The 17,710-nt window shown below is 39.8% G+C and overlaps 1 protein-coding gene across 1 annotated transcript in view; it reads left to right on the forward strand.

Moving 5' to 3' along the window:
- The first annotated feature begins 1,522 nt into the window (after positions 1-1,522).
- Positions 1,523-17,710, forward strand: part of APPBP2 (amyloid beta precursor protein binding protein 2) — a 59,775-nt gene continuing 43,587 nt past the window's right edge. Inside the window, exon 1 of the mRNA XM_004747238.3 lies at positions 1,523-1,979. Within this exon, the coding sequence (XP_004747295.1) occupies positions 1,842-1,979 (138 nt within the window). The 5' untranslated portion in view covers positions 1,523-1,841. The remainder of the gene's footprint in view (positions 1,980-17,710) is intronic.

Below are 17,710 nucleotides of genomic sequence, written 5' to 3' on the forward strand. Positions count from 1 at the left end.
CATGGATAATGTATGGATAATTATACATATTTGTGGAAAGGTCCAAACAACTTCAAAAGATCTTAGAATTACTGATACAGAATTTGCTGAAGGAATGGATGTGCTTGAGTAACTTGAAATGGGTATGTAAAACTACTGCATGCAACATACTTATATGAAAAACTATTCATTATTTATCTGAAATTAAGATGTAACTGGGCATTTGTGGGGTCTTCTTGTTTGTTTGTTTTTTTTTGTTGTTGTTGTTTTTTACTTATAAGTCTGCAACCCTTAAGGCCAACCATATCTGTCTTAGGTTCATGGATTATATAACTGGTATAGACTGAGAAAAGAACTAAGTGTATGTCTTTTTAAAAAAATATTTTATTTACTTATTTGACAGAGAGAGCACAAGCAGGGGGGAGAGGGAGAGAGAGGAGCTCCTCTCAGTAGGGAGCCCAATGTGGGACTTGATCCCAGTACTCTGGGATCATGACCTAAGCTGAAGGCAGGTGCTTAACTGACTGAGCCACCCAGGCACCCCTAAGTGTATTTCTTTTTTACCAAATTATGTATCCATTTAACATAGGAATACCAGGGTGAACTGTAAGAACCAATTCCAATTCCTTTAGCTCTAAATATCAAGACGTATTTTCATTATTGTTTTTGGGTTTTACATTGTTACAGAGTGACTATGAGGCAGTGATGAGACAGTATCATCAATTATGGCCAGTAACTTCCTTTTTGAATTCCCAGAGCAGAAAGATAGTGCACAAAGTTCTTGAGATGGCCGACTTGGAAAGTTAAGTTACATAAATAGCAACTGTTCAGGCTGACTGAGGAAGGGAGCTCAAACAAGTACTCTTAATTATTCAATAATCCCCTGAGATTGGGACTAGAACTATCAGAGAAAATTGAAATCTTCATTTCTGTCTTCCCATTAAGTCCTGACACAGCCAGCAATTAACCCCTTTATTCTCACCACTATTTGTAATTCCATAATCAGGCTAACCTTCCTACCAAACTCTTCCACAGAAGAAGTTCTTTTTCTCATTTTTGGGGTTTGTTTGTAAATTTTCTTTGGAAAAAAAGAAATACGGTTTTAAAAAAAAGTTCAAACAAGGCAAATGGTTATACAATGACCCATAATGACCCTTAGTCCCCGGACCGAAGGTTCCTAACTTGACTTAGGGACCGCAGTCTAAGGAAGGGAGGGGGTGTAGACCCTTCAGTTCCCTGAATGCATAATTTTCAATGTTCTGATAATGCGCATTTTTGTGATGAAAGGATTCAAACTTTTCCATGAGCCTCCGAAGTTCCATGCCTAAGAACTCTCGAGGCACGATTTGCTGAAAGGACTGACGCGCCTGCGAAGTTCGGCACGGGAGAGAGTTACTCGTCCCAGTGTAAAAAGCCCACTCCCAACCACCAAGGCCGGCCCCCTCAGAAAGTACGTTCTCTGTGGAAACAATCAAGGATCTTTTCTCCCCAAGTTTTCCGCCTGCCGCATTCCTTCCCTCTGGCGCGTCGGCGTGCACTGACGTCATGACGCCGCACACGCAACCCCGCCCCTGCAGAGCTCCGCGCTGGGACGGAACCCGGGTTTCTCTCAAACCCGGAATGTGAGGCCTGGGCTTGGCGCTCTCTGGCTCCGTGCCCCCTGTTTATCCGGGCCTGCGTGCGCCGCTGCTACCCTATAGCTCGCCCCGGAGGAGCCAGGGCGGCCGTGCGCTTCTGCCCTGTGCCCGCGTGGCTGCCGCCGCCCGTCCGAATCCTCCGGGGCCGCAGAGGAGTTCGCTACGGAGGGAGGCGGGGGCCTTCGGGAGGAGGAGGCGGAGGAGGCGGAGGAGGAGGGAAGGAAGATGGCGGCCGTGGAACTAGAGTGGATCCCAGAGACTCTGTATAACACCGCCATCTCCGCTGTCGTGGACAACTACATCCGCTCCCGCCGAGACATCCGCTCCTTGCCCGAGAACATCCAGTTCGATGTTTACTACAAGGTACGGGCGGTGGGCCTGCTCTCCGCTCCCCTGCGGCAACCCCGGGGGCCGCACCCCCTTCCACGTCTGCGAACCCTCGCAGTTAACCCCTCACCCCTCGTAGCAGGATCGCCTCCCGAGACATCTGGTGCGGTCTCTAGGTTGCCAATTGGAATACCCTGTCTCCATGTCCTCTGTCTCAAGCTCTTGGGCCTTGATTGGTATCTCTTCCTAATGAGACTCCCCGTTTTTTGGTGTTCCCTCCTACACTGTGCCCTCTTCCCCCCCCCCACCCCAGTTTGGGTAGGCCTTTTGCGTGGACTTCCTCTATTGCGCCCCTGTCCCACTCAGTCCTTCACTTCCAGCCTGTGCCTTCCGGATATTTTCTGCCCTTTACCCAGATGAAGTGTCAGCATTAGCTGAACTTTTTGCTCTGCTCTTATCCCCCCTTCCTACTTTCTCCTCTTGCCGCCCCTCATCCCAAGAATCTTTTCTCCTTTGTGTTCTTCGTTTCTCCTTTCTCATCCTAATCGAGAGGGAGTTGAGGATTTACTGGAGATAGTTGTGTGCTTTATTCGCGTATCTTTTAAAGCTTTGGTTTTTGTTTATACTTGGGGTCGAATTGGGGATTTTGTTAATATGTGAGTGGTGATAAACTGGAAGGAAAGGGGGAAATCTTTCCTGAAAGAAAAAAAAAATGCTTTAGAATTTAAATTAGGTTCATGTATTTGAAAGTTGCAATCTTGCAGCATTCCTGAATAGCTCCCCCTCAGAAATCTGAACAAAAAGTCTCCCAAGTCACTCTCCAAGGAGTTTCAAGGGTAAGTGTCTTAGACGTGGACAATTTTTGCAATGTTTGGAGAGGGAGGAGAACTTTATGAACTCGGAGCCCCCCCCCCCACCAACATTTGAATGTGAACAGTGGACTTATTATTCAGTCCTCATTGCCTTGAATCAGCGTGGATAACTCTCCAGTAGTCTCCAGTAGCCACCCGTGCAAAATGTGACCAGAAGTGGAGTATGACTTATTTTTTAGATCTTAAATACTTCTTGATTAGTAACTTGGCTAGAACACAACGTAAACTGATATTTAACAGATGTGTATGTTCTTATATATGTATGGTGTTTTGTGGCAGTTGTTTTATTGGGAAGATTGCCCACTTTCTCTACCCCATAATAATTTTTCAGAAGGCAGCTGACTTGCTACATTTTACTAAATCCAGCTGCATTACACCAGTTCTAACAATTCAGATGGCTTTTTTTCCCCCATAAATATTTGGAGAAGATTTATTTTGGTTATTAATTTTATTATTTGGCCCTGGGGTAGAGAAAACCTCCCTTCATCCTAAATCCCTTAGATAAATTGATTTACTTTTATATGTATCTAAGGGAATTTTGTATATTTAAGATTCATTCCTCCCAAGGTAGGATGAATTTGAAATTTGTCTTTCCCAGCCTGGGGAACTACTGCTTTGTGTGTATGCTTACTCTGTCCATTATATTAAATCTTATGTAATCTTTTACACTCCTGAGAGGACATAATTGGAAATTCAAGCAAAATACAGTTACTGCTTGAATTCCCTCAGAGTATACTTGACCATCTTCTAATAACTTTTGCTCCTGATTGAAGCTTTTCATTTGAAGATTATTATTAGTGTGAACAGATGGTGCTTTTGTCACATCTTCTGATTCACGTAAATTCAGAATTTTAATATGGCTTTTTTTGGGTACACTTCTAAATTGTTCTGTCTGATGGAAGTGTGGCAGTGTGCTAAAGTGCAGGAAGGTATTTAACATGTGCCTGGAACTGTGTTAAGTGCTTTTACACGTGTTGTCTTGTTTAATTCTCAAAAGTAAACCATGGAGTAAGGCATAACCCTTTCTTAAAGGTGATAAAATTAAGTAATTAAGTCAAGGTCTAATACTTAGTATTTAGTTTCTGTGTTCTTGCTTTCTTGCTTGAAAAGATTTTGCATTTTGAAGTAATTGATGAAAGACATTCATAGAACAAATTCCTGGACTTGAATCTTTGATGGAAATAGAAGAAGGAGCTTCTCTTACTTTAAAACGTGGTATCAATACATAAATATAAATACTTTTAAACATTTGAATGCATATGAATATAAGATCCTCATCCCCTGCCCAATTTGTGAACATTTTAAGGCTATTTACAAGTTTACAATTTTATCCAATTTAGAACCAAGGAGAAATGCATTATCAGATTCCTTCAGCAGTCCCCACTTCCAGCAGTAGGCATAGTCACATACAAAATTAGAATATTTGTGGAACCAAAAAATACCACAGTTCTCTTGATTGTTGTAGTTCAGTGTGACTGTGTTAATTTTTTTGTGAGTAGCTTCAGGCAAAGGCATAGTCTTTGGACTATTAGGAGATGGGGTTATGGAATGAATAGATGAGGTAGGCATGCTGACTGCTCTCTAAGGAAGGGAAAAGAGAAAGGTGTTGATATATAGAAAGGGTAAAATGTAAAGGGATTTTTTTTTAAGAATGGAAGACATTAGAATATATTTATTGGCTGAATGGCAAAAACCGAAATGGAATGAGAGTCCAGTTGTACAAGTAAGGTGGGAAATGAATGAAGCAGAATCCCTGGACAGGAGAATTAATTGAGTCTTACTTCTTCCTTCACCATGCATAAATTAAGGTACTGGTCTTAAATTGAAGTATGTATCTAAGGAAGAAGCAAGAATACTTGCTTCTCTGAGATCAGATGAAAAGTGTTGGGGACATAAGTATCAGCATAGTGAGGTTTGCAAAGAATGGTTGTCATGAATGGGAAGATCATCAGCTTAGAGGAAGGGATAAGAGTGGTGGTTTCTGTTTTGGAGGCCAAACTGAAGTTGAAAATGGCTGCTGATGTATATGGGAAGGGAAGTTCACGAAAAAAATGTGTTTTAAAAAATAGCAAGTGGGGAGCATCTGGGTGGCTCAGTTGGTTAAGTGGCCAGCCCTTGATTTCCACTGAGGTCATGGTCTCAGGGTGGTGAGATCCAGCTGGCATTGGGCTCTGTGGTTGCCAGGGAGTGGGCTTGGGACTCTTTCTCTCTCCCTCTGCCCAACCCCACCCCCATGCACTGTCTCTCCTTCTCTTTCTCTCAAATAAATCTTTTTTTTTTTTTAATGACAGGTGGGGAAAAAATGAAATTTTTAAAAATGACAGGTGGTATAGATGGCTCAGTAAAAACCCATATTTTACAAAATAATGTTATTGAATCTGAATAGCTTTTAACCAGGAGTGCTCATTTAGGTATAGAAATGGAAAGATAAATAGAAGGAATTGTAAAATTATATACCAAGTGAAAGCAAACAGAGTGAAGGGCTGATTTTTTTTTTTTTTAAAGATTTTACTTATTTACTTGTCAGAGAACACAAGCAGGGGGAGGCATAGAGGGAAAAGCACACATACACACACACACAAACAAACACACACCCCGCTGAATAAGGAACCTGACACAGGACTCAATCACGGGACCCCAGGAGCATGACCTGAGCTGAAGGCAGATGCCCAACCAGCTGAGCCACCCAGGTGTCCCTGAAGGGCTGGGTTTTTTAAACAATGAAGTTTATGATCTTTGAAACGGCTGAACAGTCTATTGTGTATCCTATTCCAATTACAAAATTATCCATAGAGTTAAGTTTTGGTTAGGTAAAGTGTTTCCATAATATGTTCTACTTATTATTTTCAGTCTTAACAACTTTGGCTTTTATTATAATTGTAAGTCTTGTGCTGAAAACCATTAATAACTTTAGAGTTAATTTTTTTTCTATGCATATTTCTGTTGTATACCTATATAATGCTTCAACTAATTTTCTGACAAGCTTTTTAATTGTTAACAAATTGAAAAATTATTGCAACATATTTGACAGCCAGAGAGTTAATAAACTTTTCACATAAAGAGCTCTTGGGCTTAATAAATTGAGAACTTAAACTTTGGGGTAGGAGCATAAAAGACCACAAATAACCCACCACACCATGTATCTCTGGATGGTAAGGTAATATGTTATAAATAATATCAACTCATCTCAGTTTAAGCTGTGAATATGTGTGATACATGAATCAGGCACTCAGAACTTTATTGGTATAGGAAAGTGATTAAATATTGACGTTTGGGAGAATTGATTATATGAGAATAAATGAGTCGAAGAAATTTTGAAGATGCACAATACTTAGGAGAGATGTGCTTTGTAAGTAGTAAAGTATATTAGAAAGCCACATATTTTAAAACAGTGTAGCATTGGGGTGCCTGGATGGCTGTTGTTAAGCTTCTGCCTTTGGCTTAGGTCATGATCCCAGGGTACTGGGATTGAGCCCTGTGTCAGGTTCCTTGCTTCACCAGAAGTCTGCTTCTCCCTGTCCCATTCCCTTGCTTGTGTTCCCTCTCTCGCTATCTCTCTCTGTGTCAAATAAATAAATAAAATCTTAAAAAAAAAAAAAGTGTAGCATTGGCACAAGAACAGCAGAGAGATTATAGAACATAGGAAACAGTCTAGATAGAAATCAGAGCATATTTAAGAATTTTTAAATGAGGAGCGCCTGGGTGGCTCAGTCGGTTAAGCCGCTGCCTTTAGCTTAGGTCATGATCCCAAGATCCTGGGATCAAGTCCCGCATGGGGCTCCTTGCTCGCCGGGGAGCCTGCTTCTCTCTCCCCCTCTGCCTGCCACTCTGCCTGCTTGTGTGTACACATATGCGCGCTCTCTTTCTGGCAAATAAATAAATTAAATCTTTTTTAAAAAAATGTTAAATGAGAAAGTTATGGGACAATGCTATATTTTAAATGGGGAGAAATATATAAAAATATTTTGGGAATCTCTCTATTTAGAGAAAAGTTAGACCCCTATGTCACACCATATAGTAAAATGACATTCAGGTTAATTAAAGATTTAAATATTGCTGGGATGCCTGGATCGCTGTTTGTTTAGTGTTCAGCTCTTTGTTTTGGCACAGGTCATGATGTTTGTGGGATCAAGCCATGTACTGGGCTCTGTGCTTGAAATGGAGTCTGATTAAGATTCCCTCTCTCCCTTTCCCTTTGCCCCTCTCCACTCTTGCTCTCTCTCAAATAAATGGATAAAATCTTTAAAAACAACAAAAAAGATTTAAATGTGGCAAATGAAATCATAAAAGTTTCAGAATGGGGTGCATGGGTGGCTTAGTTAATTAAGCATTTGACTCTTGATTTCAGCTCAGGTCATGATCTCAGGGTCATGAGATCAAGCCCTGTGTGGAGTTCCAAGCTCAGCTCACAGAGTCTACTTGTCCCTCTCCCTCTGCTCCTCCCTATCACCTCTCAAATAAACTTAAAAAAATAGCTTTTTTAAAAGTACCAATAAATTATTGGGTCAGTGTCTTATAGTGGGAAATGACTGAAATTTCTTTTTTAAAGAAATTATTAAGGGTACCTGCGTGGCTTAAGTCTGTTAAGAGGTTTCCTTTCAGTTAGGTCATGATCCTGGAGTCCTGGGATTGAGTCCTGCATCTGGTTCCCTGCTCAGTGGGGAGTCTGCTTCTCCCTCTGCCCCTTCCCCTGCCCTCGTGTGCTTTCTCTCTCTCAAATAAATAAAATCTTTAAAAAAATTATTAAGGTACTTTACAAATTTTAAAAATGTCAAACATTATAAAAATAAGTCATGTAACAGGCAGATTCTCTGTTACAGTGGCCAACATTGTAATGCCATGTTGGCATGGGGAAGGCTTTTCTAAGCATGAAACAAAAACCTAGAAAGAAAAAGAGAAATTGATACTTGTAAGTACATTTAAAAAAATGGAAAAATTGTAAGCATTTTTTAAATACTATGGAAATTAGAATATTTGACAGATAAGGGGTGTATTTTCTAATACAGAGAGATCAAATACTAATCAATATGTAAAAAATAACCAACTCATTTCCAGAATACTTGGACAGCTCATAGAGGGGGAAGATATGAATGGCCAGTAAACATCAAAAGATGCGCAACTGAAATGCCAAGGCAATCATGAGGAAAAAAAAAGAAAGAAAATCTGGAGAACTCACACTACCAAGTGTCAAGCCATAGCAATTAAGATTAATACAGTATTGGCACATGGATAGACAAATAGACCAGTGAAACAAAACATTCCAGAAACAGACTGATGCATAAATTGTCACCTGGCTTACTATAAGAGTGACACTGGTACAGTAGGGAAAGGAAATTAATGATATTGGTCAGACTAATGGTATTGGTCAATTAGGTATCCATTTGGGGGAAAAGTATATGACCTTACCTTACACCATACACAGTAATCATTTTTGTTTTAAATTTATTTATTTATTTGACGGATAGAGAGTACAAGTAGGCAGAGCAGCAGGCAGAGGGAGAAGCAGACTCCCCGCCGAGCAGGGAGCCTGATCCCAGGATCCCGGGACCACGACCCAAGCCGAAGGCAGTCAGTCGCCCAACAGACTGAGCCACCCAGGCGCCCCACACAGTAATCATTTTTTAATGGTTTGCTGACCTAAATGTGAAAAGATTTTTTAGGAAAACAGTTTTCACTATGTCATCAAAGAATTATTTAATAGTATAGAAAATGACCTAAATATAAAGATAATTTGATAAATTGGACTTTATTAAGATAAATAACATCTATTCTTTTTTTTTTTTTTAAGATTTTATTTATTTATTTGACAGATAGAGATCACAAGTAGGCTGAGAGGCAGGCAGTGAGAGAGAGAAGGAAGCAGGCTCCCTGCTGAGCAGACAGCCCGATGTGGGACTCGATCCCAGGACCTTGGGATCATGACCGGAGCCGAAGGCAGAGGCTTTAACCCACTGAGCCACCCGGTGCCCCAATAACATCTATTCTTGAAAAGATACCATTAAGAAAATGAAAAGCCAAGCACAGAGTAGGGAAAGTGGGAAAAGATACTTGTAGGACATATGTCTAATCAAGGACTCATCCTGCATCTAAAGAACTAATACTAAGGAAATGAAAAATAAAAAAAAAAAAAAAGGAAATGAAAAATAGCTCATTTTTTTAAATGGGGAAAGAACTTAAATAGGCATCTAAAAAGAGTATATTCAAAGGACCAATCAAGCTTTTAAAAAGGGACTCAACCTCATTTTGTTTTCAGGGAAATTGTCTTACTGTACAATTCCTCAGAATGACTAAATGAAAAAAAAAATGTTAGGAAGTACATGGAGGAATCAGAACTCATACCTTGTTAGTGGGAATGTAAATTGATGTACCGTTTAGGAAAACTAGCATTGTCTACTAAAACTGAGCATATACATACCCTGTAACACAGTAATTCTATTTCAAGAAATGTACACTTAACGTTCAGGGGCGCCTGGGTGGCTCAGTGGGTTAAGCCTCTGCCTTCTGCTCAGGTCATGATCCCAGGGTCCTGGGACTAAGCCCCACATCCGGCTCTGTGGTCAGCTGGGAACCTGCTTCCTCCTCTCTCTGCCTGCCTCTTTGCTTACTTGTGATCTCTATCTGTCAAATAAATAAATAAAATCTTAAAAAAAAAAAAAGTTCAAAATGGGGGCACCTGGGTTGTTCAGTGGGTTAAAGCCTCTGCTTTTGGCTCAGGTCATGATCTCAGGGTCCTGGGATCAAGCCCGGTATCAGGCTCTCTGCTCAGCAGGGAGCCTGCTTCCCTCTCTTTCTGCCTGCCTCTCTGCCTACGTGTGATCTCTCTCTGTCAAATAGATAAATAAAATCTTAAAAAAAAAAACAAAAAAACGAATGTTCAAAATGGGGGTGCCTGTGTGGCTCATTCAGGTGATTCTTGATTTTGGCTCAGATCATGAACTAAGGGTCCTGAGATCAGCCCTTTCTTGGGCTCAGTGCAAAGTTTGCTTGTCCCTCTCTTCCCCACCTTCTCTCTCTCCAATAAATACATAGATACCTACATAAAATATTTGAAAGAAAAGTTCTAAACAAATGGAAAAAAGATTCTTAAATATAGAAAGCAAACTGGGAGCTCCTAGGTGGCTCTATCGGTTAAGCGTCCTGACTCTTGATTTTGACTCAGGTCATGATCTCAGGGTTGTGAAATCAAGCTCCATGTCAGTCTCTGCACTGATCAGGGAATCTGAAGTTTCTTTCCTTCTGCCCCCCGCCCCAAGCAGGAGTTCTCTCTCTCAAATAAATAAATTTATTTAAAAAACAAAACAAAACAAACTGATAGTTACCAGAACGGAGATGAGTGTGGTAGGTGATTAAAATAGGTGAAGGGAATCAGGAATACACATTGTGATGAGCACTAAGTAATGTATAGAAATGTTGAGTCACTGTATTATACACTTGATAATAATATATATGTAAACTAAACTGGGATGAAAATTTTAAAAATGCACACATACACAAAGAATGTTTATAACAATGCTATTCATAAAAACCAAAAAGTATAAACTGTCTAAATGTCCATCAATAGAATTAATAAATAAATTGTGGAATAGTTACATAGTTGAATATGATGCAGTGAAAATGAATGGGATTCCCTGGCTGGCTCAGTTGGTAGAGCATGTGATTCTTGATCTCAGGGTTGTGAGTTCAAGCACCAGATTGGGTGTAGAGCCCCCGGCAAAAAAAGAAAGAAAGAAAGAAGGAAAAGAAGAAAATGCATGAACTGCAGCTGTTTGACACCATATGAATGGTGTCACAAGTATCACAAGTGATACTGAGTATAAGAAGCCAGTGATAGAAATATACACCAGAGGCTCCCCAACTTTCTCCCTTCCCAGCAGCTGGTTCATGGCATTTTATTTATTTATCTGAGAGAGAGTATGGGGGTGGGGAGCAGGGCAGAGCAACAATCAGACTCCCCTCTGGGTGTGGATCCCAACATGGGGCTTGATCCCAGAACCCTGAGATAATGACCTGAGCTGAAGTCAGACACTTAACCAGCTGAGCCACCCAGGTGCCCCAGTTCTATGTTGAGTTTTAAATGTTACTTATTACTGTAAGTTAACACTGAAAATGCAGCTTATTAACCAAGATTAGATGTCACTGAAAAGAATACAGCAATCTAGTTAGTTGGTATGGTGTAACACAGATATCGGGTATCATTTCTCTCAAATTTAAAATTCCTTGCAGTTCCCGAGGCACCATTGGTGCAGTTTGGAAGCTGTGTGTATATTGTGTATGATTCCACTTATATAATTTATAAAAACACAGGATGCCTGGTGGTTCAGTCAGTTAAGCATCTGAATCTTGATTCCAGCTCAGGTCATGATCTCAAGAGTAGTGGTGGGATCAAGCCCACTTTGGGCTCCATGCTGTTCATGGAGTCTGCTTGAGATTGATTCTCTCCATCTCCCTCTACCCTCCCAATCCTGTGCATGCATGCTCTTTTTCTCAAATAAATCTTTTTTTTTTTTTTAAATGTGCAAAAACTAGGGGCACCTGGGTGGCTCAGTGGGTTAAGGCCTCTGCCTTCAGCTCAGGTCAGGATCCCAGGGTCCTGGGATCAAGCCCCATATCGGGCTCTCTGCTCAGCGGGGAGCCTGCTTCCTCCTCTCTCTCTCTCTGCCTGCCTCTCAGCCTACTTGTGATCTCTTTCCATCAAATGAATAAATAAAAAAATTAAAAAAAAGGGGCGCCTGGGTGGCTCAGTGGGTTAAAGCCTCTGCCTTCGGCTCAGGTCATGATCCCAGGGTCCTGGGATCGAGCCCCACATCGGGCTCTCTGCTCAGTGGGGAGCCTGCTTCCCTCCCCTCTGCCTGCCTCTCTGCCTACTTGAGATCTCTGTCTGTCAAATAAATAAATAAAATCTTTAAAAAAAAAAAAATTAAAAAAAAATATGCAAAAACTAGCAAAACTAATCAAAAGTGTTGGAAGTCAGGAGAGGTTACCCTTGGAGGATAGTGATTACATAGGGGCACAAAGGGAGGTGTCTGAAATTCTGATAATATTCTGTTCCCTGATCTGGATGTGGGTTATGTGTGTGTTCACTTAGGGAAAATTCACTGATAAATTTTAAATATGTGAGTTGTATGTTTTCTGTATATTTCAATTAAAAGGTTTTAAAAATATAACATTCATCCTCACTTATTGTCAAGGTTTAAAGATTTAAGTCACTCATACCTTTTAACCACAATACTGTTTAGAGGTGTGTTTTTTTTCCCCTACAGAAATGTTTGTTGAGTGTGGAGAAAGTTCACTCAGTGAGGATGTTTGATGTAGTGAACATCCATGTTCACTAGGATGTTCACTACATCAAACATCCAAACAATATTGTTTATGATGGCAAAAATTGGGTACAAACTATATGCTAATCAAATAAGAATGGACTATCACACTGCAGTTACAAAGAATGAGAATGCTGTATACACTAGGGTAGAGATGCCAGAGCATATGAGTTAGAATAAAAAGCTTGCTACAAAGTAGTAGTAATAACATAATCCTCTTTGTTTTTGTTTTTGTTTTGTTTTTAGTAGAAGAATATATATGTATATTGTTGTTGTTTTTTAAATAGTCTATATGCCTAGTGCGGAGCTTGAAATCATGACCTTGAGTTCAGGACTTAAGATCAAGAGTGAGATGCTCCACTGACTGAGCCACCCAAGTGCCCCTATATGTGTATGTTTCTGTGTGCATTGAAAAAAAAGAATCTAGAGGATCACAGAGTTTTAATGGTATTTATTCAAGGGGTAGGGCTGCAGTTGCTTTATAGTTTGCACATATATCCTTTCTGTTTTATTTTAATACTTGGATTTTTATAACCATATATTATTTTGATATATAAAAGAAATAAAATAGAATTTCTAAGGTATCTGGACACAAAATTGTTCTAAGAGGAGAATAGCCTAAAAACTGATACTCTCAAGGCACCTAGATGTCTCAGTGGGTTAAGCCTCTGCCTTCGGTCCAGGTAGTGATCTCAGGTCCTGGAATCCCCCCCGCATTGGGCTCTCTGCCTACTTGTGACCTCTCTCTCTGTGTCAAATAAATAAATAAAATCTTAAAAACAAAACAAAACTATTACTCTAAAATATTTGTCAGTGTGAACGGGATGTCCATGTAGCTTAATTAAACAAAATTAAAAATTTATTTAATTAAATAGTTGGTTCAGTAGCTGACCAGATGAAGAACATGAGAAAAAGCGCTCATTCTCAAAATTAAGAAAAAGAATTAAGGGATGCCTGGGTGGGTCAGTGTGTTAAGCCTCTGCCTTCGGCTCAGGTCGTGATCTCAGGGTCCTGGGATCAAGTCCCACATCAGGCTCTCTGCTTAGTGGGGAGTCTGCTTCCCCTCTCTCTCTGCCTGCTTGTGATCTCTATCTCTCTCTGTCAAATAAATAAATAAATAAATAAAATCTTAAAAAGAAAAAACAAAAACACAACTTAAAAAAGAAAGAAAAAGAATTAAAAAACAGATACAATGGAAAGGGGAAAGTAGCTTTTTAAAAAAGATTTATTTATTTTAGAGAGAGCATGAGCACACAAGAAGGGGGAGGGAGAGAGAATCTCAAGCAGACTCTCCTCTGAGCATTGCCCAGTGGTGGGTTCCATGTGGGGCTTGACCTTACAACCCTGAGATCACAATCAGAGCTGAAATCAAGAGTAGGCTGCTCAACCCACTGAGCCAACCAGGTGACCTAGAAAGTAATTTTTTTTTTTTAAGATTTTATTTACTTATTTGACACAGAGAGAGAGATCACAAGTAGGCAGAGAGGCAGGCAGAGAGGAAGGGAAGCAGGCTCCCCGCTGAGCAGAGAGCCCGATGCGGGGCTCCATTCCAGGACCCTGGGATCATGACCCGAGCCAAAGGCAGAGGCTTTAACCCACTGAGCCACCCAGGCGCCCCTAATTTTTTTTTTTAAGATTTTATTTATTTGAGAGAGAGAGTGAGCAAGCAGTGGGGTAGGGCAGAGGGAGTGAGAGAGAGAGAGAGAAGCATACTCCCTGCTGAGAATGAAGCCTGATGCAGGGCTTGATCAGAGGACCCAGAGATCATGACCTGAGCCAAAGGCAGACACTTAACAGACTGAGGAGCCCAGGTGTCCCAGGAAGTAGCTTCTTAAATTGTAGAATGGCTTCTTTAGAAGAGCTTGTACAATCGATGCTAATCTGTCTGAAAACCTTCCTAAAAGTGTTTTTAGGAAAATACAAACGACCAGACGAGAAGTTGATAGACTAAAAACCATGAAAGAAATTGAGAGATTATACTTCTTCCTTTGTCCATCTGCCTCCCATCTCAGCAAACAAACAAGAGCTCCCACTGACTTCAGGCACTTTCTTGAGTATATTCAAAGAAGAGTTGATGCTGATACTTAATTTGTTCCAAACCAACCTAATTCTTTCCAATTAATTAAAAAAAAAGTAGAAAGAGGTCAACATAACATTGATACCTAAGCCTAAAATAGGAACAGATAGTATCTAGAAAGCCTCACATGTGAATTGTGAGGCAGAAATTCTAGATAAAATAATAATAGAATATTAATAGAACAGAACAACTATCATAATATAAAAGCCTAACTTCTTTCCTTAAGATTTTTAAAATTTATTTGACAGAGAGAGGGAGATAGAGGGAGCACACAAGCAGGGGGAGCTGCAGGCAGAGGGAGAAGGAGAATCAGGCTCCCCACTGATCAAGGAGCCCCATATAGGGCTTGATCCCAGGAACCTGGGGTCCTGATCTGAGCCGAAGGCAGATAGATGCTTAACCGACTGAGCCACCCAGGGACCCCTTAAGATTTTATTTATTTACTTATTTTAAATTTTGATTTATTTGACAAAGATCACAAGTAGGCATAGAGGCAGGCTGTGGGGTGGGGAAGCAGGCTCCCCGCTGAGCAGAGAGCCCCGCATCCCAGAACCCTGAGATCCTGACCCAAGCTGAAGGCAGAGGCCTAAGCCACCAAGCCACTCAGGTGTCCCTTAAGATTTTATTTTTAAGTAATCTCTGTACCCACTTTGGGGCTTGAACTTACAACCAAAAGGTGAATGCTCTACCAGGTGAGCCAGCCAGGTGCCCCCAGACTGATTTTTTTCTTTCCTCAATTGAAATATAGTTGAGTGTCATTAGATTTCTTTTCTTTTCTTTTCTTTTTTTTTTTTAAGTGAAGACTTTCAGACTTATTTCTGGAGCTGTATACTGAGTAGTCAGTATTCCTCAAGTGCTGATTAGTGCAATTAAGAAATTTAAAGAAAAGAATAAATAGCCAACAAAATCAACTGAAGAACTAGAGCAATAAGATAATTCAGGGACACCTGGGTGGCTCAGTTATTTAAGTGTCCAGCTGTTGATTTTGGCTCAGGTCAAGATCTCAAGGTTGTTAGATAGGCCGACATTGGGCTCCCAGCTCAGTGCTGAGTTGGCTTGGGATTCTCTCCCTCCACCCCTCCCACTGCTTGCACTTGGATGTGTGTGTGTATGTGTATGTCTGTCTTTCTCTCTCAAATAAATAAATCTTGGGGTGCCTGGGTGCCTCAGTCACTTAAGTGTCTGCCTTCAGCTCAGGTCATGATTCCAGGATCCTAGGATTGAGCCCTATGTGGGGCTCCTTGCTCAGCTGGGAGCCTGCTTCTTCCTCTTCTTATGCCTTCCCTCTCTTGTGCTGTCTCTCTCAAATAAATAAAATATTTTAAAATAAATAAATCTTTAAAGAGAAAAGATAATTCAGTGAGGGGGATCATTACACATTTATGATTTAAAATTCTAATTTTTAAAAAAGATTTTATTTGAGAAAGCATGAAGGAGAAGCAGACTGCCCACTGAGCAGGGGAAGCCTGATTGGGGGCTCAATCCCAGGACCCTGGGATCTCGACCTGAGCTGCAGGCAGACACTTAACCAACTGAGCTACCCAGGTGCCCATTAAAAATTCTATAATTTTTCTATATGCAGTATGGGAAAGAGTTTACTAAAAGTAACAACAGGAAAAATGCTGTGGAGTAAATCTAAAAAGGAGTGTACAGAAATCCAGAAGTTTTCAGTAAATGTAGAAGAGATGTACTTTGTTTCTAGCTTGAAAGATTCAGGATTTTAAAGATAAGATTTCTCTCTAAGGGTGTATATTCAGTATAGACTTAAAATCCCCAGAATATCTTTTGGAACCAACTTTAAGAACTTAAAAATGTGGGGTTCCTGGGTGGCTCAGTGGGTTAAAGCCTCTGCCTTCGGCTCAGGTTGTGATCCTAGGGTCCTGAGATCGAGCCCCGCATTGGGCTCTCTGCTCAGCAGGGAGCCTATGTCCCCCTCTCTCTCTCTGCCTGCCTCTCTGCCTACTTGTGATCTCTATCAAATAAATAAATAAAATCTTTTAAAAAAACACAAAACTTAAAAATGTGAAATGGAAGTAAAAGTTTTTAACTTACATAATGGAGTATTGAAGATTATGAAACACTCAAAACTCCTACAAATCAGTAAGAAAAAGAAGACTAAAAAGAAATGTGCCATTATGTTGACAGTGATTTTTTCCTAGGTGGTAAAATTGTTGTGTTTTTTTTTTTAATAAATTCTTTCCCATATTTTCTAATTTTTCTAAAAATAAGTAATTCTGCAATCGGAGGAAACCAACTGCTTAAAGTTGGTTATCTAGAATACAGAATGGGTTTTTTCATAAAGACAAAACATATTTCTTAGAACTATACTACTGTTTTTCTACTGCCTCATGGGTCTACCTAATTTTCATCACAGATTGGTAATGAAACTATTAAGAAGAGAAGCTCAGTAACTTCTAACCAAATCACATACTGAGTTATAGATGGCTGGTGGTTATCGATGTTACTGTTGTTAGATATTACTATTAACTAAATTAGACAATGGAAGACAAATGGTTTTCCATTTGTATCATAGTAGCTTCTACCACCATTAACATAATCATGCAAATTATGTGACTGACCTTTCAAATGTGGGATAGAGTTACAGATTCTGGATACTAGATTTAAGTTCATCCTCACAATAGGGAAAAAACTCTTAATTTCTTGTTTAATGGATGTAGATCTAATAACATCTTCGTATGTGGACAGCATTATTAAGCTTTAGTAAAGGTTTGCCTTCTTAAAATTTGAGTGTTAACTGCTCCTTTTACTTTTTAATAATAAGAACTTGTTCACTTAACCTTTTGGCTTACTTAGCAATAAGCAAAGCATTTACCCTGCAAGATACAAGTATGTTGGTCAGTTGTATTTAAAAAAAAAAAAAAAAAAAAAAGTATGCCATAGAACCAGTGAGTGTAGAGCAACTAAGAAATTAAAATGTTAATAAGAAGCAAGACATTTAAGTGTTAGCTTACCTTCAGAAGAAGGCATTTACCTTTTAATTACATGTATGTTATGTTGAAACACTTCTATGGTACTTGCTTTAATTCAGGAATTTCTAATCCAGGATTACAATGTAATCAGTTACAGAACTTTACGTATAATATACAACATAAGACCAAAGGAGGAACTAGAGTATATTATGCTAAGCAAAATAAATCAGAGAAAGATAAATATCAAATGATTTCACTTAAATGTGGGACTTAAGAAACAAAACAGAGGAACGTAGAGGAAGGAAAGGAAAACTAAAACAAGATAAAAAGAGAGGGAGGCAAACCATAAGAGACCCTTAACTACAGTAACAAACTAAGGACTGCTGGAGGGGAGGTTGGTGGGGAGAGTGGGGTAATTGTGTGATGGGCATGAAGGCAAGCAGTTGATATAAGGAGCCCTGGGTGATATATGCAACTGATGAATCACTACATTTTGCCCCTGAAATGAATTCTACACTGTATGTTAACTAACTTGAATTTAAATAAAATCTCTTTAAAAAAGGACCAAAGG

This window comes from Mustela putorius, unplaced genomic scaffold (assembly GCF_011764305.1).
Source record: "Mustela putorius furo isolate JIRA1106 unplaced genomic scaffold, ASM1176430v1.1 tig00003962_pilon_pilon_pilon, whole genome shotgun sequence".
Classification (NCBI taxonomy): Eukaryota; Metazoa; Chordata; class Mammalia; order Carnivora; family Mustelidae; genus Mustela; species Mustela putorius.